Here is a 25,386-nt window from a genome sequence, read left to right as displayed (position 1 = left end):
AGTTGATCGTATGTGTACGTTTGAACTGTGTTTGGAGCGATATTTTTTGTTTTTGATGTTATTCAAAAAGCTACGGTGTTAAGACTACATTTTGTATTTTTGCAATTTCTTTAGCTCCTTTACAACCCTCATGTCTGTGGGAAACTAACGGCAAAGCCTGTGAACACAGAGACAGACAGAACACAGGCAAATAGATCAGCGTCACCCTGACCACAAATGTTCACTTGTACAAACCACAGCACCCTTCTCTTTGGCTGTTACTCAGTACAAGACTACATTGCTCCACTTTAAGGAGGCGCAGAAACATACCCACCGATGAGATCTAACCCGACACCTGCCTGCTAAGACAGGGAGGGGTTCAGCACACACAAAAAAATACCCCCCCCTCCCACTTCACTTCAGACGTAGGAGAAAGAAATTCAGAGCCTTTTCACGCTATTGTGCTGTCCCAAACCGTACTGGCTCAGATCGTTGCTTTTCAACGTGTTCCTTCAAATCACAGTTCCTGGACTTATGGTGGATGTGTAACCAAGGCCAGCACCGTACAGCTCGGCTTAGCTCTGGGCTAACGAAAAGGGTTAATATTCTGGTAGTGAATGAACTGAGTGTGATCTAACATAGGTCAGAGTGCGACCTCACAGGAGCATTTCAGGAGGAGGATAAGACGGCTCAATACTCGCACTCGTGGTACAAAAACAAAAGGCACTTATCTTGATGTCTTGGAACAAAAACAAAAAAAAACACACAAAAAAATAAAAAATAAAAAAAATCAGGAAATGGCAATTGTGAGACCAAGAAGTATTTTAGGAAAAGTACCTGAATTTCATCAACAATGATTTCCACCTCAATCTCCAACAATGTCATCATCTCACCTGGGCTGAGAGTTCTCCTCATACATGCGCTCCTTGCCCTCCTTGAACAGGCTGATGGTCTGCTTGGTCTTCTTGGTCAGGTTCTCCATGAAGACGCGGAAATACTCGTTGTCGCCTAGCGTCTCCATCTTGCCCTCGTAGCGGGACAGGATGGTGCGGAGGTGCTGGTAGGTGTCTGGCAGCAGGTCCAGGATGTAAGGTGGGCTGTTCTTCAGGGCCAGCTTGGGGTTCTGGCACAGTCGCACCACCTGGATGGAGGGAGAGGATAGGACACATAGGGGAGATGATGAATCAGCTTACTGAAACACATGAGAAGTCAGCAACGGTGGTGGAAGAGACTTAGTAGTATGCGAATACATACCAAGGTTGGGATCCATTGCTTTTTAATACAATTCAGGAAGTAAATAAAAAATCTTATTTCTTGAATTGAAAAGTTGCACATTGTATTCTATGAAGATGTTTTCAATTCAGGAAGTGAATTGACCACAACCCTGACAAGTACCCAAACATTAACTGAACAAACTAACGTCTGTGCACGCTTGAGTGTTTAGCCTACATACACAACGGTCAGTGAAAAGGGGACCATCGATATCACTAAAACGAAACTACCGCTGAACACCATTTGATAAATACATCGGTATGATAGTGTGATGACGTGGATTATATTGATCATAACACTTTTCACCTAAACGTAAAATACTCTAGCTCTTTCTGACAAGTAATCACTTGTGCACCAGTGTCGCCAGAGCGTCAAGTCCAGTAAGGACTAGGGACTACACGGAAGTGAGAGAGTGAGAAAAGCCACTTGGAGGAGAAGTGGCAGAGCGAATGAAAGTGCCTGGGAGAGCGAGTGAGAGAGCAGTGCTGAGATAGCAAACCCTGAGAGTCACTAAGTGAGTCTATTTTAAGGCCTTCAACACAGTGAAGAGAATGAAATAGTCATCTCAGGATTAAAGCTTGCTGTTGGTCTGGTAATAGACGACACACACACACAGGTCTGTCCCTCTCCAATACACAAAGGGAAGGGCTCTGTTTTCTTATGAATCATCATGTCATGGATTGTACATGAGATGATGCAAAGGGCTGACAATATTTGTTTTTACAATTATTTGTCAGACTGACATCTTGGCTGTGCATTGGTTTGCACTTCCTCATTGTCAATCCCCTCAAGCTACAAACACATCTGGTGGGAAATAATATAGCAAAGCATGACATGCAGCTGAGACTAGGGCTGCTGCGGTGACCGTAACCGTATTACGGCAATATTTCTATAGGCTATGCAACTGCAGGAGAAAGAGTGATGGCTGCTAATAAAAAGAGGATCCATCAGAATAGGCTAGGCCTACTATATTTATTTCTCAACTTTACTAATATTAAGCACATTGCTTATATTTACAACAGGAGTATAGCCTACCTGGCTGGCATGAAAATAAACCACGATGAAAAGCATCCTGCATTCGCTATTTAAGTGCATAGATGACAACCTCTTCCTCAATGAGATCAAGACAAAAGGAGCTGATCATGGACTACAGGAAAAGGCGGGCCAAACAGGCCCCCATTAACATCGATGGGGCTGTAATGGGGCGGGTCAAGAGTTTCAAGTTCCTTGGTCTCCACGTCACCAACGAACTATCATGGTCCAAACACACCAAGAGTCGTGAAGAGGGAACGACAACACCTTTTCCCCCTCAGGAGACAAAAGGTTTGGCATGGGTCCCCAGATCCTCAAAAAGTTCTACATCTGCACCATCGAGAGCATCCTGACCGTTTGCGTCACCGCCTGGTATGGCACCTGCTGCGTAGGGCCCAGTACATCACCGGGGCCAAACTTCCTGCCATCCAGGACCTATATAATAATCGGTGTCAGAGGAAAGCCCATTAAATTGTCAGGGACTCCAGTCACCCAAGTCATAGACTGTTCTCTCTGCTACCGCACGGCAAGCAGTACCGGAGCGCCAAGTCTAGGACCAAAAGGCTCCTTAACAGCTTCTATCCCCAAGACAAAAGACTGCTGAACAATTAATCAAATGGCCACTGGACTATTTACATTGACCACCCCCACTCCATTTGTTTTGTACACTGCTGCTACTCGCTGGTTATTTTCTATGCATAGTTACTTCACCCCTACCTACATGTACAAATTACCTCAACTAACTTGTACCCCCGCACACTGACCAGCACCCCCTGTATATAGCCTCTATTGTTATGTTGTGTTAATTTTTTATTGATTTTTTATTTACATGAGTTCATTTGGTAAATATTTTCTTAACTCTTCTTGAACTGCACTGTTGGTTAAGGGCTTGTCAGTAAGCATTTCACGGTAAGGTCTGCACTTGTATTCGGCGCATGTGACATAAAAGTTTGGTTTTGATATGTATTTCTTTTCCGCAGCCCGTTTTGATGCAGGTGTATGATAATGGTCCATTTTAAATCAAAACAAAATGTCACATGTATTAATTTGTTTCTGTAAAGTCACGATTAAATTAAGAATAGTCTGATGGGTGACAATATTAGCCAATCACCTGTGAATCCCCAAAGAATGATGTTTCCACCTCCATGCTTCACGGTTGGGATGGTGTTCTTGGGGTTGTACTCATCCTTCTTCTTCCTTCAAACACGGCGAGTGGAGTTTAGACCAAAAAGCTCAATTTTTGTCTCATCAGGCCACATGACCTTCTCCCATTCCTCCTCTGGATCATCCAGATGGTCATTGGCAAACTTCAGATGGGCCTGGACATGCACTGGCTTGAGCAGGAGGACCTTGCGTGCGCTGCAGGATTTTAATCGATGACGGCATAGTGTGTTACTAATGGTTTTCTTTGAGACAGTGGTCCCAGCTCTCTTCAGGTCATTGACCAGGTCCTGCCGTGTAGGTCTGGGCTGATCCCTCACCTTCCTCATGATCATTGATGCCCCACGAGGTGAGATCTTGCATGGAGTCCCCAGACCGAGGGTGATTGACCGTCATCTTGAACTTCTTCCATTTTCTAATAATTGCGCCAACGGTTGTTGCCTTCTCACCAAGCTGCTTGCCTATTGTCTTGTGCAGGTCTACAATTTTATCCCTGATGTCCTTACACAGCTCTCTGGTCTTGGCCATTGTGGAGAGGTTGGAGTCTGTTTGATTGAGTGTGTGGACAGGTGTCTTTTATACAGGTAACGAGTTCAAACGGGTGCAGTTAATACAGGTAATGAGTGGAGAACAGGAGGGCTTCTTAAAGAAAAAGTAGCAGGTCTGTGAGAGCTGGAATTTTTACTGGTTGATAGGTAATCAAAAACTTATGTCATTCAATAAAATGCAAATTAATTACTTAAAAATCATACAATGTGATTTTCACAGTTGAGGTGTACCTATGATAAAAATTACAGACATGTGACATGCTTTGTAAGTAGGAAAACCTGCAAAATCGGCAGTGTATCAAATACTTGTTCTCCTCACTGTATATAAGCAGTGAGTGAGTTTCAAGTTTGGGGAAGCTCCCTTTTCACCATAAAAATGTACCTTTATAAATTATAATAAAAGCATTGCATGTGTAATTGCGGTCACTTTTGATAATGGTGTTTTCCCGCTAACAGAACATTTGCGCTTACTACTATGTGTGCATTGCTACCACGTGTGCATTGCTGCGCTTATAATGTGATGAAATAGATAAATAGTTTATCAACATTGCATGCATAATAAAGTTTGATGCAAGTGGTTGTATTAATTTACGATCCATCGTATCCCACAACTGTCCCGGACTAGGTTTGGAATATTTAATTCCTCGCACAGAATAAGTCGACTTTGGCACTATGGGGGATAGTAGATTGACAGAGGCTAGTGCTTTTGCTGTTCGTTAGGCCTACTCATCTTGTAGGCTGATGAAAAGTAAATGTGGACAGTTCTTCTAATATCTTCAATATGCACCTCGGAATTAGATAAGGACGCGCGGAATTACGTCCCCGATGTGTTGGCCTTCACTTAAAGCCTGTGAGAAAGACCCTGATCGCGTGACGGAGAGGTGTGTGAGTGAGAGACGCTTTGGATAACACAGCACACTCAGGGAGAAGGGAACGACGCAGCACTCTGGGCTGCAGAAGGTGTGGATTTTTTAGGATGCATTACAGCCACAAAGGGGATGGCGCCGTGAAATTTGAGGCATTAACAAGTGCTTGTCAAATTGTGAATGAGAGACTGATGTAGTGTGTACAGCCTGTGCAAAAAACACAAAGCATGCCTTTCAAGCAACTTTTTTTCAAGTCATCATTAGAGTCGCATCGTGAAGCATTACAATGTATGAGTCATAGCATATAGCCCAATGTTTGTAGAACAACTAAAGTTACATAACTCTAAATTAAGCATATAGGAATACTTATTTCTTTGTTAACCGCTCAACAAAGAACAGCTGCACGTGCGCACTCCCTCAAATCATTGAGAACATTTTTGTTTTATTCAGCTTTGTTCAACTGTGTTCTTCATACTATAAAATAATGCCACAGAATTTTAAGCAAATCTTGTCTGTTAAATGAACTAGTGTAGCCCACAGCCATTCGGCATAGCCACATCAGGACATGACCATTTTCTTCATATCATGGTTCTTTAGACCGGTTTAAAATAAATGATGGATTGATTGTGACAGTGTAGGCTATATTAAATGGATTTGTTAGACTTTCTAAAAATGACTTGTAGGCTATGTTCGGAAGCCAGGAGATGCTAAATGTGTTTACGTTAATTAACGGTCAATTACCGTGAGACCGACCGTTATTTGCTTGACAATCACCACCTGACGAAATGTTGTGACCTCCACAGCCCTAGCTGAGTCACAACCATAAACACATAATCAATATACACCATAAACATGCATGCCACAGCATTCTGTGATGAATGAATAACTTGACCAAAGTGAAACAAGGAAGAGGGCCTATTTTCCAGAAATGAATCAATCATCTACTTTGTCAGCTTCTTCTTTGTGTCCAGTATAAAAGCCCCATCTAAAACAGAGTGTTATCTGTTGTCTACCTTAGACTTACTGGCTACATTCATATTCAACTTGCACTCAGGCAAGTCACTCTCCTCGTGCATTATAAAGAGATACAGGAGCAAACTGTCATGTAATAAAATGGAGAACGTGACTGTCGTCTCAATTCTGCACTTGAACCTATTCCGTCTATTGAACTCAGTCATCATAAACACCACCAAAATGTACAATTTGATGCTGAATTGGACAACCTTCAAATGAACCCACCATGTCTTGAGTGGCCTAGTCACAGAGCAGGGCTGGTTGCATCTGCTTAGTGAGCTCCAGGCTGATCTTATCAGTGGAATAACATGGGGATCAAAAGACAACACACAGAGAGAAGAGGAGAGAGGAGAGAGAGCAGGAGGGGGTGAGAGATACAGAGCAAGATAGTGACAGAAAGAGAGAGAAACAGAGACCTGCTTTGGCAAACGTTTCCCATGCCAATAAAGCCCCTCAAATTGAAATTGAGAGAGAGACAAACACAACAAAGAGACAGACAGAAACAGAGAGAGAGAAAGACAGAAACAGAGAGAGAGAGACAGATGCCTGGGCCCTGACAGTAAATCTCAGTACGCCATCAAAAGGAACATAAAATTCAACAAACCAATTAGGATCTGTCAAAAAATTATTGACTCAGTTATAGAACTATTGTTGTGAGATCTGGGGTCCTCTCACCAACACCAAATTGAGACTCGCAAAAATATCCTCTGTGTACAATTTAAAACTCCAAATAATGCATGCAGAGCAGAATTAGGCCGATACCCGCTAATCAAAATCCAGAAAAGAGCCGTTAAATTCTACAACCACCTAAAAAAGAAGCGATTCCATAACAAGAGAGAGAGATTAACCTGGAGAAGAGTCCACTAGGCAAGTTGGTCCTGGGGCTATGTTCACAAACAGACCCCAGAGTCCCAGGACAGCAACTCAAATAGACCCAACCAAATCATGAGAAAACAAAAAAGAGAATTACTTGACACATTGGAAAGAATTAACAAAAAACAGAGCAAACTAGAACACTATTTGGACCAAAACAGAGAGTACACAGTGGCAGAATACCTGACCAGTGTGACTGACCCAAAACAAAGGAAAGCTTTGACTATGTACAGACTCAGTGAGTATAGTCTTGCTATTGAGAAAGGCCGCTGTAGGCAGACGTGGCTCTCAAGAGAAGAGAGGCTATGTGCACACTGCCCACAAAATGAGGTGGAAACTGAGCTGCACTTCCTAACCTCCTGTCAAATGTATGACCATATTAGAGACTAGAGGTCGACCGATTAATCGGAATGGCCGATTAATTAGGGCCGATTTCAAGTTTTCATAACAATCGGAACTCTGTATTTTTGGACACCGATTTGGCCGATTTTTTAAAATGTTTTTTTTACACCTTTATTTAACTAGGCAAGTCAGTTAAGAACACATTCTTATTTTCAATGACGGCCTAGGAACGGTGGGTTAACTGCCTCGTTCAGGGGCAGGACAGATTTTCACCTTGTGAGCTCGGGGGCTCCATCTTGCAACCTTACAGTTAACGAGTCCAACGCTATAACCACCTGCCTCTCTTGGCACTCCACAAAGAGACTGACTGCCTGTTACGCGAATACAGTAAGCCAAGGTAAGTTGCTAGCTAGCATTAAACTTATCTTATAAAAAACAATCAATCAATCATAATCACTAGTTAAACTAGTAATATCATCAACCATGTGTAGTTATCTAGCATGTTCTGCATTGCATATAATCTGACTGAGCACACAAGCATATAAGTATCTGACTGAGCGGTAGTAGGCAGCAACAGGCTCGTAAGCATTCATTCAAACAGCACTTTCGTGCGTTTTGCCAGCAACTCTTCGTTGTGCGTCAAGCATTGCGCTGTTTATGACTTCAAGTCTATCAACTCCCGAGATTAGGCTGGTGTAACCGATGTGAAATGGCTAGCTAGTTAGCAGGGTGCACGCTACTAGCGTTTCGAACGTCACTCGCTCTATGACTTGGAGTAGTTGTTCCCCTTGCTCAGCATGGGTAACGCTGCTTCGAGTGTGCCTGTTGTTGTTGTGTTCCTGGTTCGAGCCCAGGGAGGAGCGAGGAGAGGGACGGAAGCTATACTGTTACACTGGCAATACTAAAGTGCCTATAAGAACATCCAATAGTCAATGGTTAATGAAATACAAATGGTATAGAGGGAAATAGTCCTATAATTCCTATAATAACTACAACCTTAAACTTCTTACCTGGGAATATTGAAGACTCATGTTAAAAGGAACCAGCAGCTTTCATTCGTTATCATGTTCTGAGCAAGGAACTGAAATGTTAGCTTTCTTACATGGCACATATTGCACTTTTACTTTCTTCTCCAACACTTTGTTTTTGCAGTATTTAAACCAAATTGAACATGTTTCATTATTTATTTGAGGCTAAATTGATTTTATTTATGTATTAAATTAAAATAAGTGTTCATTCAGTATTGTTGTAATTGTCATTATTACAAATAAATAAAATACTAAAATACCAAAAAATAAAAATAAGTTGGCCGATTAATCTGTATCGGCTTTTTTTGGTCCTCCAATAAATCGGTATCGGCGGTGAAAAATCACAATGGGTGGACCTCTATTAGAGACACACATTTCCCTTCAGATTACACAGACATACAAAGAATTAGAAAACAAAAATCCCATTTTCATAAAACTCCCATATCTATTGGGTGAAATACCACACGGTGTCATCACAGCAGAACAAACTACAGGAGGCGCACAGTACTACATGCCATCTACATGTGTTCAGTGTAGCCAACTGACTGAGGTCAGTCGGAGGGGGTCACAATAAACCTGTGGCCAAGGAAGGGAAGTCCTAGAGTTATCAGTTGGCTAAACGTGCACACACACACGCAAACACATCCAGTCGTGGTGGCCTGGACTAAACCAAAATATTGCCTCTTAGGCTGTTCCCCTCCTCCGCTCTCTCGCTAACCTCAGGATCGGAGACTGGGACAGAACCAAGTTCTTAGGCAGATCTATTACAAACATGCACTGTTGTCCGAGTTGTCCTCATGATATCTGAATGGGCAGATAGGCTAACTTGTGCTTGGGGCATAACCGTATGAAGAAAAACCTGTATTAAAATGGTTAAACCTGATGCAGATGGGTCAGTGTAATGATTATTAACCCCGTTTTGAAAGAGGGGAAGGACAAATGCTATGAACAATACTTGATAGGATACCAGTTGCAGTAGTAGCAAACAAAGTCTCCACAAGTGTAATTTGTAAAGTTGTATCCTGCCTCGAAGCATTCTGCTAAAATCAGCATACCATAGAACACATATCGCAGGTTCTACAGTGGTTTTCCTTTCAAAAACCCTCCATCGTGGACAAAGTCTTTATTTCTAAAGGTCTTGCGGACACACACACTTCCTCAACTTCGCCTCAGACAGACTAGACTTTGTGTGTGCCATTGATTGGGAGCCAAGGTCACTTTCTGAAACAGAAAAGGAGAACTGACATTGCAGTGTCACTTCACTTTTTCTGTTTGTGTGAAGTGACCTCTTCTCCATGCATCATTTTTAACCTTTACTTAACGGAGACAATGCAGATGTGCTTGTCTGGTGGAGAGCAATGCAAACTGGCCAACATGTGCCATTATGACAATCCTCAGGGGCTTGGGTTCTTACAGATAAGAGAAAAGAGTGACAAATGTGTAGACTACTCCTAGAGAAACAAACACAAAAAGTCTTTCTTGTCCTCTGAATCACTGTGATAATTTCGTGTGAATGGCACAGGAAACTAGGGGTCAGCCAGCTACAATTTCCAAGAAATTATGTTGTGAATTGCGCCTCTTGTGAAGTAAATGGAGCTAATTCTTTATGATGATCACATGTATTAATTTCCATGCTGCACAATACTCTGGACTTCATGAGTCACTGCTAGAGTAAGTGTTGGGAGTCGAGCAGTTAGATTGTTGCCACATTGTTTGAAAGTTAGTGTTTGACATCTGATCTTACAATCACTGATCATTAAAATTACATTTAGCCAGCTAGCTAAATCCCAAATGATGAATAACATTTTACAACCTTATTGCACCTTTGTCAACGGGACGGATTTCTGTTCTGAACAGTAAAATGTAGCTCTGTGGCTATGGTCAAAGCCCAAGCCTAACTTCTCACTTAACTAGCAACTGTTTTCAAGACCCTAATCTGGTATGATGATTGAGTCACCACCACCATGCAAGCGATATTTTCTTGGTCAATGTTGCTAGCTAATGTTAATTGGCTAGCTAGTTGCCTAGGTAGCTGGCTAACATAGATAGCAATCCAGCCACCACCAGCATCAAACTAACTAGCTACAGCCATATAGGTAGTTCTAACTAACTTCAACTGGCTACATCTTCTGCAGATGAATACAATACATTACATATAATTAACTAGCTCATTTACCACCTTCTCTACCAGTCGGTGTAGCCTAGCTGGTCGGTGCAGCTACCCCTAGCTAACTAGCTAGCTAGTACTGTAGCTGTCTAGTTAGCGAGCTGGCTAATTAGCCACCTATGCTAGCTTCCTGAGCCACAGATCATCAGCCGGGTAGCTAGATGGATATGACTGCTAGTCACCCACCTTGTCCATTAGTTTCCAGCATTTCTCCACCGTCTTTTTGTCCACGGCCCCTGGTTGGTGATTGGAATGGAGGTGGTGATGGGGCTGAAACGCGTCCTTCATCATCCCGATCAGTCCTCCGCCTTTCTTCAGATTTCCTGCCATATTAGGGTTCACTAGGGTCGGCCAGAGCGACAGTCAAGGCTGGGGGACCGCCCTCCTTCCCCAGTCAGACTAAGCAAAAACAGGGCACCCCTCGGGGAAGACAGCGCCCGAATTGGATTCGAGCGAGGGTCCGTCGGGGGGGTGGGGGGGAGAAGGGAGTTCTATCGAAACAAGGCTCCCATTAAACCCCCCACCAGTGGTTGGCTCGAGCCTCGGCGACAGTGGAGCAAGCCGCAGCCGGGTGCTCAACAATGAAAACGACGGCTGGCAAGCAAGCCACAATGAGAAGAACGCAGATCCGCCTAGTCGACTAAAAGAAGACAACGATATCGACTTGTCTATCAGTCTGATATCCGTGTAGATTTCGCTGTATTCTTATTGACCGACCCTGTTTCCTTTTCAGCTGCTCGCTCTTCTCGTCTTCGTTCTTCTCGGTGACGGGAAGTTGCAGGCTGGAGACAGTCAAGAGTCGCTAGCTTGATAATACGCTTACTGTAGAGGAAGCACTGACCGTGGCGCCAATAAACTAACTTAAAGGGACATTTACACAGATAGAGAAAATCATTAACACAATAGGAAAGGAGACGGGGTGAATAAATACACTTAGAAAAACCAACACTGCCAGCAGTTTCCCCCTCTGTGTGCGCAGCCCTTGCTCTTCCTGTTCATCCCCTTCCGTTCGCGGAACCTCTCCCTGCCCTCGTCCCCCGCCTTGCACAAATGTTGCCCCCCCAACACCTCCTCCAACTACGCCCTCTTCATGCGCGACCTCGAGATGAAAATACAGGCACGCGCGTCTGTTTGCATGTTCAAGAGCATCATCAATTACGGTCGGAAATGATTTTAATTTGGCTGTGTAAATTCAGACACATTATTTTAGCACAGTTTTTTTGGTGTGGTAAATTCCTAACAACAACTGAGGCACCATCCACCTGTGCCCGCTCCTGTGGCATGAACATTATACTTAATGTTGCAGCCTACATAGATGGGTGCTCCATGATAAGTGTGCAGTTGGCACTAACACACGTAAGGCTCTGTCTGTACGGTTGTCGTTTCATCAGAACTCTCAGATGATAATTCAGGTGTTATATACAGGCAGAGGCTTCAGTTCCGCCGATGGTAACCGCCCATCCCACCCCCCTAGAAGCCTCTTCCTCAGAGCTAATTATAGATATCACCCGTGCATGTATGTCCTCTACATTATGCACACATTTTTGTGGTAACTGTCCCTTCTCACCGTCAATCGGGAATGATAATTCTTCAAGTTTTACCGGTGAAACGTTCATACAGCATCTGCATGCTAAGCATTTGATATCAGATTTTATTCCCATATGGGAGTATGCATTTAGATCTTCTTGAGTTATGTACAGTGTTGTTTAGAATTATGTAAAGTGAGCAAGGTTTAGAGCAGATGGTGTTAACAAACTGTAGCATAGGCCTATCTGTGTTTTGTTTCAATCAATGCACATATTTTGCCTATAGAGCCCCACAGTGGAGGTGACATAATAGGCATAAATCATAGGGAAATGCTTCCAATAATCTTTCCACCATTCATTTTTCCCATAGGGGATTTTAGAAACACTTCAAATAAGGGCTGTGTATTGTGTAGGCTTACCCTGGTGTGACATTCTGATAACCATGTAAATGTCTCTCGGACAAGGTGACTTTTATCAATATATTTGTCTCTATTTACGCTCATTATCGAAAATGCTAATAATAAAATTGCTAACGCTAATGATAACTGTCTGTTCAAACAGCTAACAGCTAACACACAGCTCAAACAGCTAACACACAGCTCAGACACCCATACATACCCTAGACATTCAACCAGGGGTCTCTTTGCTGTCCCCAAGTCAAGAACAGAGGCTGGGAAATGCACAGTACTCCATAGAGCCATAACCACATGGAACTCTCTTTCACATCAGGTAACTCAAGCTAGGAGTAAAATCTGATTTAAAAAACAGATAAAACACCTCACGACACAACACTGACTGTGAAGACACACACACACACACACTCACGGCCGGTCTTGCTTTTCTGCTGCCCTAGGCGAGAGTAAAAAATGCTGCCCCCAAAACTACAATAGTCCCAGTAAGCAATATGACATTGAAAAGATGAGTAAAATACGTATTTTCCAGACATTGAAGTTAGGTTTAATTTAGGTTCTGAATGAAAAGTGAAAAGACATATTTTCCGTACATTTAAAATATTTTCCAGGACTTGAAAACAACTATTTTCCAGATATTGAAAAATACCTTTTTCCCGGACTTTGAAATCAGGTTAATTTTCAGTTCTGAATGAAAGTTGAAAATACTTATTTTCCGAATGTTGAAAATATGTATTTTCCTGATTTTTAAATCAGGCTCATTTTTGGTTCTGAATCAAAGTTGAAAATACGTAATTAATAGACGTCTATGATTGGTTCAAATTTTGTCCGGACCAAACCAAAAACCAATGTCCGTGGATGTGGAAATCAAGGCAGGTCCGGAATGCACCAAACAAATATGTCCAAAAGGCATTGGCATCGGTTCGCGCTTACTGAGGTGTAGCCTACAGTGTTGCCTTTAAATTTATTTTATTAAAATAACCATCTATGTGGGAAGCCTATCATTTGTAAATCAACAAAAAAACAAGTTGGATTGTGCTTACTGGGGTGTAGCCTAGCATGTCAGTCCAAGTTAATTTTATGAATGCCCATCCATGTGGTAGGCCCATCATTTGTAAAACAGGCTGTTGCATTGGCTTTATTAGTCCTGATTCCTATGACTATTCAATTTGGCTATTTAAACTCTGGATATCAGCTACCCAACTTTATCAGGAGTTACCATGAGCCTGTTTGCAATGTGTTTACACAGCAGGAAATGCAGGAGTATTTTCATTTGAACTATGATCAGCTTGTCTAACTTGAAACCAATGGGCTGAAATTCCTGGACAACAGTTGTGAGTAGCCTGCTTGTCGAACAAGACAGCTAATTTCTTATTTGATTGGGCGCCAAACCTGCATGATGTCTGTCTCATGACATTGTCATACATTTTATGTATCCAGCCTGTAGACTACAGAATAGGCCACATACTCTTTCTACCATATCCTATATCTGCTACATGATTTATGTTAGATACTTTTTTGGACAGAATGTTGGTGGAGTCCTCAGCATTGGGTCTCTCCAACAGCACCCTGGAGAGGAGCACTGGAAACGGACAAGCCAAATATTTTGCGCCCCTGCCTTTGTCAAAGTGGGCACTGTTTATCACAGGGCGGGCGGCATCAGCTCTCACCTAAAAATCCCATATCAAATACAGTTCTATTTGTCACATGTGCCATTTGATTAATTGTTCAGCAGTCTTATGGCTTGGGGGTAGAAACTGTTAAGGAGGCTTTTGGACCTAGACTTGGCGCTCCGGTCCAGCTTGCCGTATGGGAGCATTGAGAACAGTCTATGACTTGGGTGATTGGAGACTTTGACAATTTTTTGGGCCTTCCTCTGACATCGCCTATTATATAGGTCCTGGATGGCAGGAAGCTTGGCCCCAGTGATGTACTGGGCTGTATGCACTACCATTTGTAGAGCCTTACGGTCGGATGCCGAGCAGTTGCCATGCCAGACGGTGATGCAACTGGTCAGGATGCTTTCGATGGTGCAGCTGTAGAACTTTTTGAGGATCTGGGGACCCGTGCCAAATCTTTTCAGTCTCCTGAAAGGGAAAGGTGTTGTCGTGCCATCTTCACAACTTTCTTGGTGTGTTTGGACCATGATAGTTTGTTGGTTATGTGGACACCAAGGAACTTGAAACACTTGACCCGCTCCACCCCAGCCTCTTCGATGTCCAGGATCCAGTTGAACGCTGAGGTGTAGTCAATGAACAGCATTCTCACATAGGTGTTCCCTTTGTCCATATGGGAAAGGGCAGTGTGGAGTGCGATTGAGGTTGCGTCATCTGTGGATCTGTTGGGGCAGTATGCGAATTGGAGTGGGTCAAGGGTTTCCAGGATGATGGTGTTGATGTGAGCCATGACCAGCCTTTCAAAGCACTTCATGGCTACCGACGTGAGTGCTACGGAGCGGTAGTCATTTATGCAGATTTCCTTCACTCTCTTGGGCATAGGGTCTATGGTGGTTTGCTTGAAACATACTGTAGCTATTACAGACTCGGTCAGGGAGAGGTTGAAAATATCAGTGAAGAGAGCGTGATCACACTGTCATCCGGAACAGCTGGTGCTCTCTTGCATGCTTCAGTGTTGCTTGCCTCGAAGCGAGCACAAGAGGCATTTAGCCCATCTAGTACAGTGCCTTGCAAAAGAAAATAAGCAAACATGTTTGGTGTTCGCCAAAAGGCATGTGGGAGACTCCCCAAACATGGAAGAAGGAACTCTGGTCAGATGAGACTAAAATGTAGCTTTTTGGCCATGAAGGAAAATGCTATGTCTGGTGCAAACCCAACACCTCTCATCACCCCAAGAACACCATCCCCACAGTGAAGCATGGTGGTGGCAGCATCATGCTGTGGGGATGTTTTTCATCGGCAGGGACTGGGAAACTGGTCAGAATTGAAGGAATGATGTATGGCCCTAAAGACAGGGAAATTATTGAGGGAAACCTGTTTCAGTCTTCCAGAGATTTGAGACTGGGATAGATGTTCACCTTCCAGCAAGACAATGCCCCTAAGCATACTGCTAAAGCAACACTCGTGTGGAAACATTTAAATGTCTTGGAATGGCCTAGTCAATGCCCAGACCTCAATCCAGTTGAGAATCTGTGGTATGACTTAAATATTGCTGTACACAAGCGGAACCCATCCAACTTGAAGGAGCTGGAGCAGTTTTGCCTTGAAGAATGGGCAAAAATCCCAGTGGCTAGATGTGCCAAGTTTATAGAGACTTGCAGCTGTAATTGCTGCAAAAGGTGGCTGTACAAAGTATTGACTTTTGGGGGGTGAATAGTTATGCACGCTCAAGTGCTGTTTTTTTGTCTTATTTGTTGTTTGTTTACCAATAAAAAATCTTTAGCATCTTCAAAGTGGTAGGCATGTTTTTTAAATCAAATGATACAACCCCCCCAAAATCAATTTTATTTCCAGATTGTAAGGCAACAAAATAGGAAAAATGCCAAGGGGAGTGAATACTTTCGCAAGCCACTGTAGGCTCGCATCACTGGGTAGCTCCTGGCTGGGTTTCCCTTTGTAGGGAACTATGTGCCACTTGTTGAGATAAATTGTCATTGTTTTTGGGCAGAATTATGTGAGGTATTATGTGTTGTTGGAGGTACATCTTGGTCAGTTTAGTTCAGAAAATTCCTCCCTCGTCCATCTGCCGCCATAGCGAGCCGGCCGTGCGCAATCTCACACACTCTGCACAGACCCAAACATGATCAAATCAAATTTGATTGGTCACATACACATATTCAGCAGATGTTATTGCAGGTGTAGCGAAATGCTTGTGGCTGTATTGACGGGGACAGTATATCCCGAGAGAGCCATGTCTCCATGAAACAGAGTATGTTACAATCCCTGATGTCTCTCTGAAAGAAGATCCTTGCCATGAGCTCGTCTACTTTATTATCCAGAGACTAAACATTAGCAAGTAATATACTCGGAAGCGGTGGATGGTGTCCCCACCTCCTGAGTCGGACTGGAAGTCCACTCCGAATACCTCTTCTCCGCCAGTGGTGTTTTGGAGCAACCAAAACACCCTGGGGGGTACGAACAAAGGATCCAATTCGGGAAGTCGTATTCCTTCTTGTACTGCTAGTGAGTTACCACTGCTCTGATATCCAAAATATATTTCCGTCTGTATGTAATAACACCCCCCAAAAATCTGGGCTAATAGTGTAAGAAATAACACACTCACAAAAAAATACTGCAAAGATGCTTAAGAACTAGAAGCAGAGCTGCCATATATGTTGGCGCCATCTTACCTTCAATACGATATTGTAATATTGAATTGTCGTAATATGGTACAGTATTGTACAGTTGTAAGGGTGGAGCAGTGTAAATGTGTATAGTGCACAATGTCTTCTGTTGTTTTATTTATGATGTAGACCAGTGGTTCCAAAACTTTTTATAGTCCCGCACCCCTTCAAACATTCAACCTCCAGCTGCGTACCTCCTCTAGCACCAGGGTCAGTGCACTCTCAAATGTTGTTTTCTGCCATCCTTGTAAGCCTGCCACACACACACTATACAATACATTTATTAAACATAAGAATGAGTGTGAGCTTGTCACAACCCAGCTCGTGGGAAGTGGACCAGGCACAAATAATAATAGAATAATAATCAATCATTTTGCTCTTTACTTAGCCATCTTCCACATAAACCTTATTTGTTCATCAAAAATTGTGGATTACTCACCACAGGTTAATGAGAAGGGTGTGCTTGAAAGGATCCACATAACTCTGCAATGTTGGGTTGTATTGGAGAGAGTCTCAGTCTTTTTCCACACACAGTCTGTGCCTGTATTTAGTTTTCATGCCAGTGAGAGCCGAGAATCCACTCTCACATAGGTACGTGGTTCAGTGTCATAACAGTGCGATTTGCCAAGGGAGGATACTCTGAGCGCAGCCCAATTCAGAAATCTGTCAGTAGCTTCTGATTAAATTCAATTTTCACAGAACCGCTTGTTGTAATTTCGATGAGGCTCTCTTGTTCAGATATCGGTAAGTGGACTGGAGGCAGGGCATGAAAGGGATAACGAATCCAGTTGTTTGTGTCATCCGTTTCAGGAAAGTACCTCCGTAATTGCGCACCCAACTCACTCAGGTGCTTCGCTATATCACAGTTGACATTGTCAGAAAGTTTGAGTTCATTTGCACACAAAAAAATCATACAATGATGGAAAGACCTGTGTGTTGTTCTTGTTAATGCAGACAGAGAAGAGCTCCAATTTCTTAATCATAGCCTCAATTTTGTCCCGCACATTGAATATAGTTGCGGAGATTCCCTGTAATCCTAGATTCAGATCATTCAGGCGAGAAAAAACATCACCCAGATAGGTCAGTCGTGTGAGAAAATCGCTATCATGCAAGCGGTCAGACAATTGAAAATTATGGTCAGTATAGAAAACTTTAAGCTTGTCTCTCAATTAAAAATAACGTGTCAATACTTTGCCCCTTGATAACCAGCACACTTCTGTATGTTGTACAAGCATTACATGGTCGCTGCCCATATCATTGCGTAGTGCAGAAAATGCACAAGAGTTCAGGGGCCTTGCTTTAACAAAGTTAATCATTTTTACTGTAGTGTCCAAATCATATTTCAAGTTGTCAGGCATTCCCTTGGCACCAAGAGCCTTGCTCAATCACATTGTTATTTGGCGTACCCCCGACAGCTTTGGTAATACTTGATATAGACTATTGTTTTGTTGTGATGTTTTGTTTTATTCCTGTTTAGGCCCCAGAAAGAGTACCGGCTGCCTTTACATATACATTTTATACACATTTTTCATACAGTGGGGCAAAAAAGTATTTAGTCAGCCACCAATTGTGCAAGTTCTCCCACTTAAAAAGATGAGAGAGGCCTGTAATTTTCATCATAGGTACACTTCAACTATGACAGACAAAATGAGAAAAAAAATCCAGAAAATCACATTGTAGGATTTTTAATGAATTTATTTGCAAATTATGGTGGAAAATAAGTATTTGGTCAATAAAAAAAGTTTATCTCAATACTTTTGTTATATACCCTTTGTTGGCAATGACAGAGGTCAAACGTTTTCTGTAAGTCTTCACAAGGTTTTCACACACTGTTGCTGGTATTTTGGCCCATTCCTCCATGCAGATCTCCTCTAGAGCAGTGATGTTTTGGGGCTGTTGCTGGGCAACACGGACTTTCAACTCCATCCAAAGATTTTCTATGGGGTTGAGATCACCACTGTACATGGTGCTTTTTACACATAATTTACACATAATTTACACAACATAGATATCGTCATTTTATTTACATGTTGGATAGATAGTACTCAGACATCTCTGGTATAGATTATACAGTATATATAATCTATACAGTATAGTGTTTTCAGTAATAACTATTACCGATCATTATCTTTTTAATCCCACCCCTCAGCTACTCTCAGCCCATACCACCTATCTGATTGCTGTGAAGTCTTATATGAATTTTGAACCTTTTAAATCACGTAGATATTAAGTTAAAGATGCATATTTTTCCTAAGAGTATTATTATATTATTGATTGATTGACTATGGCTTTCCAAATTGCCCAACATTGCTATTTGTAAGATTTATTTAAATAATTGTTGTGATATTTCAGCCATTCCTGAATCTGTGACCAGAAACAATCTGGGGCAATACCAAAATAAATGATTTTATGATTCTGTCTTTTTGCACCAAACTCTGCAGAGCTGAGCTTGTTGTAGTCCTGATATACAGTATATACTGTATATAACATTCTGTTGGTGGCAAGAATTTTGTATAATAATTTTAATTGAAAAAACAGTTGAATCAAGCATTGTTTTATGTATAAGTTCATATACCATGTGCCATGATGGAATCAGTACATCGAAAATCTCTTCCCAGCTATTTTATGGCTCAGCTGTCAAGATTTTTGTCCGCTAATGGGAATCCCAATAAATACTAATACTAAAGTCCCGCATCACTATATTGAGAGCTTTTGCCATTTTTGGAGCCTTTGCTCATGTATATCCGTGGCCCCATACTGCAGAACGAGCAATGGGGAAGTATATTGCTGATATGGCTAAGTTTCTCAAAACCAATTGAAATCCCCCCAAAAGTATCTGGGCAATTCTATAACATGTCATTTACATCAAAAATAGAGATTTGATTCAAAAAAGTAAAATTTTACCTTTAGCATGTTAAAAGGATTCATCATCCTGCAAGTTAACGAGTAAACAATACTCAATAGGATGTTTTTCTCTCCATTGCTAACAGGATGGTCAATATACTTCCATGTTCTCTGAAGGGAGGCCCACTGTCCCAGACTTTGAAAACGCCTTCTATACGCAAAACAGATGTATATACAGTACCAGACAAAAGTTTGGACACACCGACTCATTCAAGGGTTTTTCTTTATTTTTTTTTACTATTTTCTACATTGTATAATAACAGTGAAGACATCATAACTATGAAATAACACATATGGAATTGTCAAGCTGAAACAGGAAAGCGCTGTCTCCCAAACTGTTGTCACAAAGTTGAAAGCACAGAATCTTTAAGAAAGTCATTGTATGCTGTAGCGTTAAGATTCCCCTTCACTGTAACTAAGGGGCCTAGCCCAAAACCATGAAAAACAGCACCAGACCAAACTTCACATTTGGCACTATGCATTGGGGCAGGTAGCGATCTCCTGGCATCCGCCAAACCCAGATTTGACCATCGGAGGGGGGGGGGGGGGTACAGTATATATCCCAGAGACCCTCCAGTCCATTGTTATAGTCCTGGATGGCCGATGCCACTCGCTCCATAGTAAATAAGTCCATGAAGTCCCTTACCAAAGGTCCATGCTGAAACAGTGAGGTATGACTTATTGTCTGTTTGACTTATAGGAAGGCAAATGCAATAATGCTTTTTGTGGTTCTAGATTGGATATTGTCCACCCTACTTCTATCTTTTCAAAGTCTGAGACAGTGGGCCTCCCTTCCGAGAACATTAAGACAACTGCCCCAATTTCCATATATCATTTATAGTACAATATATTAAGTTCAGTCCATGGGCAGAGACATACCTTTGGTTGAATAACTGGGTGAAGCTTGGTGAACCTTTTCCAGAGAAGAGGTATGGCACACACTCAACAATACAAATTAGATAGGTGACATTATTCAATGACACAAACTCTCAATCATGGTGCCTTGGGCACATTTAAAAATATAAACAGTACAGTCAAAAGTTTGGACAAACCTACTCATTCAAGTGTCACGAACCGGCTCAAAGCCCGTAACAAAAGGGAGACAACGTGGAGATAAGGAGTAACAAAATATATATTTATTAAATAAATAACTAAGTATAATATACAATGGTGTGTGTAATCAGTAATCAGCAGTGTAAGTGAGTGTTTTGCATGCATGAATGTGATAATGCAGGGTGTTGAAAGATGCCAAAGCAACCAACCAAAAAAACACCAAGAAACACAACACAATCTATAAAGGTGTCTGCATGGAGAGTCTCTTCCTTGAATGTGGAAGAGGTCTATTTATCCTAGGACACACTGGGCCCAGGTGTTTCCCATGTAGCTGACGACCCTCCCAACTCTGCCCACCGGCATCTTAGTAAGGAAAACAAGAGCAAAGAGAGAATACGGCAGACAGAGTGGGAGGGTCGTCACACAAGGATTATCTTTATTTTTGCTATTTTCGACAAAGTAGAATTATAAAGAAGACATCAAAACCATGAAATAACACATGGAATCATGTAGTAACCAAAAAAGTGTTAAACAAAGTAGCCAACCTTTGACTTGATGACAGCTTTGCACACTCTTGGCATTCTCTCAACCAGCATCTTGAGGTAATCACTTGGAATGCATTTCAATTAACAGATGTGCATTCTTAGTGGAATTTCTTTCCTTAATGCGTTTAAGCCAATCTGTTGTGTTGTGACAAGGTAGGGTTGGTAAACAGAAGATAGCCCTATTTGGTAAAAGACCAAGTCCATATTATGGCAAGAACAGCACAAATAAGCGAAGAGAAACGACAGTCCATCATTACTTTAACACATGAAGGTCAGTCAATCCGAAAAATGTCAAGAACTTTGAAAGTTTCTTCAAGCGCAGTCGCAAAAACCATCAAGCTCTATGATGAAACTGGCTCTCATGAGGACCGCCATAGGAAAGGAAGACTCAGAGTTACCTCTGCTGCAGAGGATAAGTTCATTAGAATATCTGCACCTCAGATTGCAGCCCAAATAAATGCTTCACAGTGTTCAAGTAACAGACACATCTCCACATCAACTGTTCAGAGGACACTGTGTGAATCAGGCCATCATGGTCTAATTGCTGCAAAGAAACTATTACCAAAGGACTCCAATAATAAGAAGAGACTTGCTTGGGCCAAGAAACATGAGCAACAGATATTAGACCGGTGGAAATAATTTGAGATTTTTGGTTCCAACCACCGTGTCTTTGTAAGAGGCAGAGTAGGTGAACGGATGATCTCCACATGTGTGGTTCCCACCGTGAAGCATGTAGGAGGAGGTGTGATGGTGTGGGGGCGCTATGCTGGTGACACTGTCCGTGATTTATTATCAGGGTCAGAGTATCAGGGTCCTGTAGTATATCCACCGTCATGTTTGTAAAGGAAAACATTTGCCTTGGGGATTGTTTACTCAGTTACCTGCAGGATGGTTTATGCCTTGTCTCACAGTGTTATAGAAGAAAAAGAAACGCACACATATTAAGACGAGGTGCTGGCTAGCGGAGTAGAAAACTTGGAAAAAAAAGAGAGCCGCACACTCTAGGAGCTCAGATGCAAAAATTTAATTGAAACGTTGGTAATTACATTTTTGCATCTGAGCTCCTAGAGTGTGCGGCTCTCTTTTATTTTTATTTTCAAGTTGTCTCACAGTGTTGTCATGTGATGATGCCTCTCTTTACATAAAGGACGAAGTGAGCAGCCCCTTTGAACACCCAGTTCATTCCTGGATGAAGCTCCAGCAACTTCATTCATTTCTGTATACAGTTGAAGTCGTAAGTTTACATACAATTAGGTTGGAGTCATTAAAACTCATTTTTCAATCACTCCACAAAAGTCTTGTTTACAAACTACAGTTTTGGCAAGTCGGTTAGGACATCTACTTTGTGCATGACACTAGTAATTTTTCCAACAATTGTTTACAGGCAAATTAATTCACTTATAATTCACTGTATCACAATTCCAGTGGGTAAGAAGTTTACATACACAAAATTGTAGACCTCCACAAGTCTGGTTCATCCTTGAGAGCAATTTCCAAATGCCTGAAGGTACCATGTTCATCTGTACAAACAATAGAACGAAAGAATTAACACCATGGGACCACGCAGCCATCATACCGCTCAGGAAGGAGACGCGTTCTGTCTCCTAGCGATGAACATACTTTGGTGCGGAAAGTGGAAATCAATCCCAGAACAGCAAAGGACCTTGTGAAGATGCTGGAGGAAACAGGTACAAAAGTATTTATATCCACAGTAAAACGAGTCCTATATCGACATAACCTAAAAAGCCACTCAGCAAGGAAGAAGCCACTGCTCCAAAACCGCCATAAAAAAGCCAGACTATGGTTTGCAACTGCACATGGGGACAAAGATCGTACTTTTTGGAGAAACGTCTTCTGGTCTGATGAAACAAAAATAGAACTGTTTGGCCATAATGACCATTGTTATGTTTGGAGTAAAAAGGGGGATGCTTGCAAGCTGAAGAACACCATCCCAACCGTTAAGCACAGGGGTGGCAGCATCATGTTGTGAGGGTGCTTTGCTGCAGGAGGGACTGGTGCACTTAAAAAAATAGATGGCATCATGAGGATGGACAATTATGTGGATATATTGAAGCAACATCTCAAGACAGTCAGGAAGTTAAAGCTTGGTCACAAATGGGTCTTCCAAATGAACAATGACCCCAAGCGTACTTCCAAAGTTGTGGCAAAATGGCTTAAGGACAACAAAGTCAAGGTATCTGACCTCAATCCAAAGCCCTGACTCCAATCCTATAGAACATTTGTGGGCAGAACTGAAAAAGTGTGTGTGAGCAAGGAGGCCTACAAACCTGACTCAGTTACACCATCTCTGTAAGGAGGAATGGGCCAAAATTCCCCAAACTCATTGTGGGAAGCTTGTGGAAGGCTACCAGAAATGTTTAGAGGAATATGGAATAGAGGAATAGAGTCCCATGATATGGCTACCAGAAATGTTTAGAGGAATATGGAATAGAGGAATAGAGTCCCATAGATATGGAATAGAGTCCCATGTAGTCATGGCTCTATGTAGTACTGTGCGCATCCCATAGTGTGTTTTGGACTTGGGGACTGTGAAGAGACCTCTTGTGGCGTGTCTTGTCTTGCATGGGTGTCCGAACTGTGTGCCAGTAGTTTAGACTACAAGTCGACTGATTATGATTTTTCAATGCCGATACTGATACCGATTATTGGAGGACCACAAAAACGCCGATACTGATTAATCGGACGAATTTTTATTTAAAATAAATATGTATTTATTTGTAATAATGACAATTACAACAATACTGAATGAACACTTATTTTAACTTAATATAATACATCAATAAAATTAATTTAGCTTCAAATATATAATTAAACATGTTCAATTTGGTTTAAATAATGCAAAGCAAAGTGTTGGAAAAGAAAGTAAAAGTGCAATATTGTTAAGGTTTTCTTCTGTCGAAGGAGAGGAGGACCAAAATGCAGTGTGGTTATCGTCATACATCTTTAATAAAGACGATACAATACAAAACAATAAACGTACCGTGAAAAACCTAAACAGCCCTATCTGGTGCAAACAAACACAGAGACAGGAACACTCACCCACGAAACACTCAAAGAATATGGCTGCCTAAATATGGTTCCCAATCAGAGACAACGATAAACACCTGCCTCTGATTGAGAACCACTCTAGGCAACCATAGACTTAGCTAGACAACTCTACTATACCACAATCCCATAACCTACAAAAACCCCAAGACAAAACACACCACATAAATAACCCATGTCACACCCTGGCCTGACCAAAATAATAAAGAAAACACAAAATACTAAGACCAGGGCGTGACAAATATGTGTCATGTATAAAAGCTAAAAGTTCATTGCTCAGAACATGAGGACATATGAAAGCTGGTGATTCCTTTTAACATGAGTCTGCAATATTCCAAGGTAAAAGTTTTTAGGTTGTAGTTATTATGGGACTATTTCTGTCTATACTATTTGTATTTCACATATCATATACCAAGGGGAACAACTACTTCAAGGTCTCAGAGTGAGTGACGTCACCGATTGAAACGCTATTAGAGCGCACCCCGCTAACTAGTTCGCCATTTCACATCGGTTACACCAGCCTAATCTCGGGAGTTGATAGGCTTGAATTCATAAACAGCTCAATGCTTGAAGCACAGCGAAGAGCTGCTGGCAAACGCATGAAAGTGCTGTTTGAATGAATGCTTACGAGCCTTCCTTCGCTCAGTCAGACTGCTCTATCAAATATCAAATCATAGACTTAATTATAACATAATAACACACAGAAATACGAGCCTTAGGTCATTAATATGGTCAAATCTGGAAACTATCATTTCGAAAACAAAATGTTTATTCTTGCAGTAAAATACGGAACCGTTCCGTATTTTATCTAACAGGTGGCATCCCTAAGTCTAAATATTGCTGTTACAATATGTGCAATTCTGGCAAATTAATTACGGTCTTTGTTAGGAATAAATGGTCTTCACACAGTTCTCAACGAGCCAGGCGGCCCAAACTGCTGCATATACCCTGACTGCCCTCACGCAAGAGAAGTGACACAATTTCTCTAGTTAAAATAAATTCATATTAGAAGGCAATATTAACTAAATAGGCAGGTTTAAAAATATATACTAGTGTATTGATTTTAAAGAAAGGCATTGATGTTTATGGTTAGGTACACTTTGGTGCAACGACAGTGCTTTTTCGCGAATGCACTTGTTAAATCACCCGTTTAGCGAAGTAGGCTGTGATTCGATGAGCGCATTGATTATATGCAATGCAGGACAAGCTATATAAACTAGTAATATCATCAACAATGTGTAGTTAACTAGTGATTATGTTAAGATTGTTTTTTATAAGATAAGTTCAATGCTAGCAAGCA

The 25,386-nt window shown here is 41.7% G+C and overlaps 1 protein-coding gene across 1 annotated transcript in view; it reads right to left on the bottom strand.

The window, feature by feature from the left end:
* LOC110503541 (E3 ubiquitin-protein ligase CBL) overlaps window positions 1-11,389 on the bottom strand; it is a 39,133-nt gene extending 27,744 nt beyond the window's left edge. The window contains exons 1-2 of the mRNA XM_021581913.3: window positions 10,469-11,389; window positions 873-1,120 (exon numbers count right to left, since the gene is read on the bottom strand). Of these exons, the coding sequence (XP_021437588.1) occupies window positions 873-1,120; window positions 10,469-10,612 (392 nt within the window). The 5' untranslated portion in view covers window positions 10,613-11,389. The remainder of the gene's footprint in view (window positions 1-872; window positions 1,121-10,468) is intronic.
* Window positions 11,390-25,386: the final 13,997 nt, after the last annotated feature.

The sequence above is a fragment of the Oncorhynchus mykiss genome, chromosome 24, assembly GCF_057628025.1.
Source record: "Oncorhynchus mykiss isolate SJ-2025 chromosome 24, ASM5762802v1, whole genome shotgun sequence".
Taxonomy (NCBI): Eukaryota; Metazoa; Chordata; class Actinopteri; order Salmoniformes; family Salmonidae; genus Oncorhynchus; species Oncorhynchus mykiss.
This window is presented reverse-complemented; position numbering and strand designations above follow the sequence as displayed.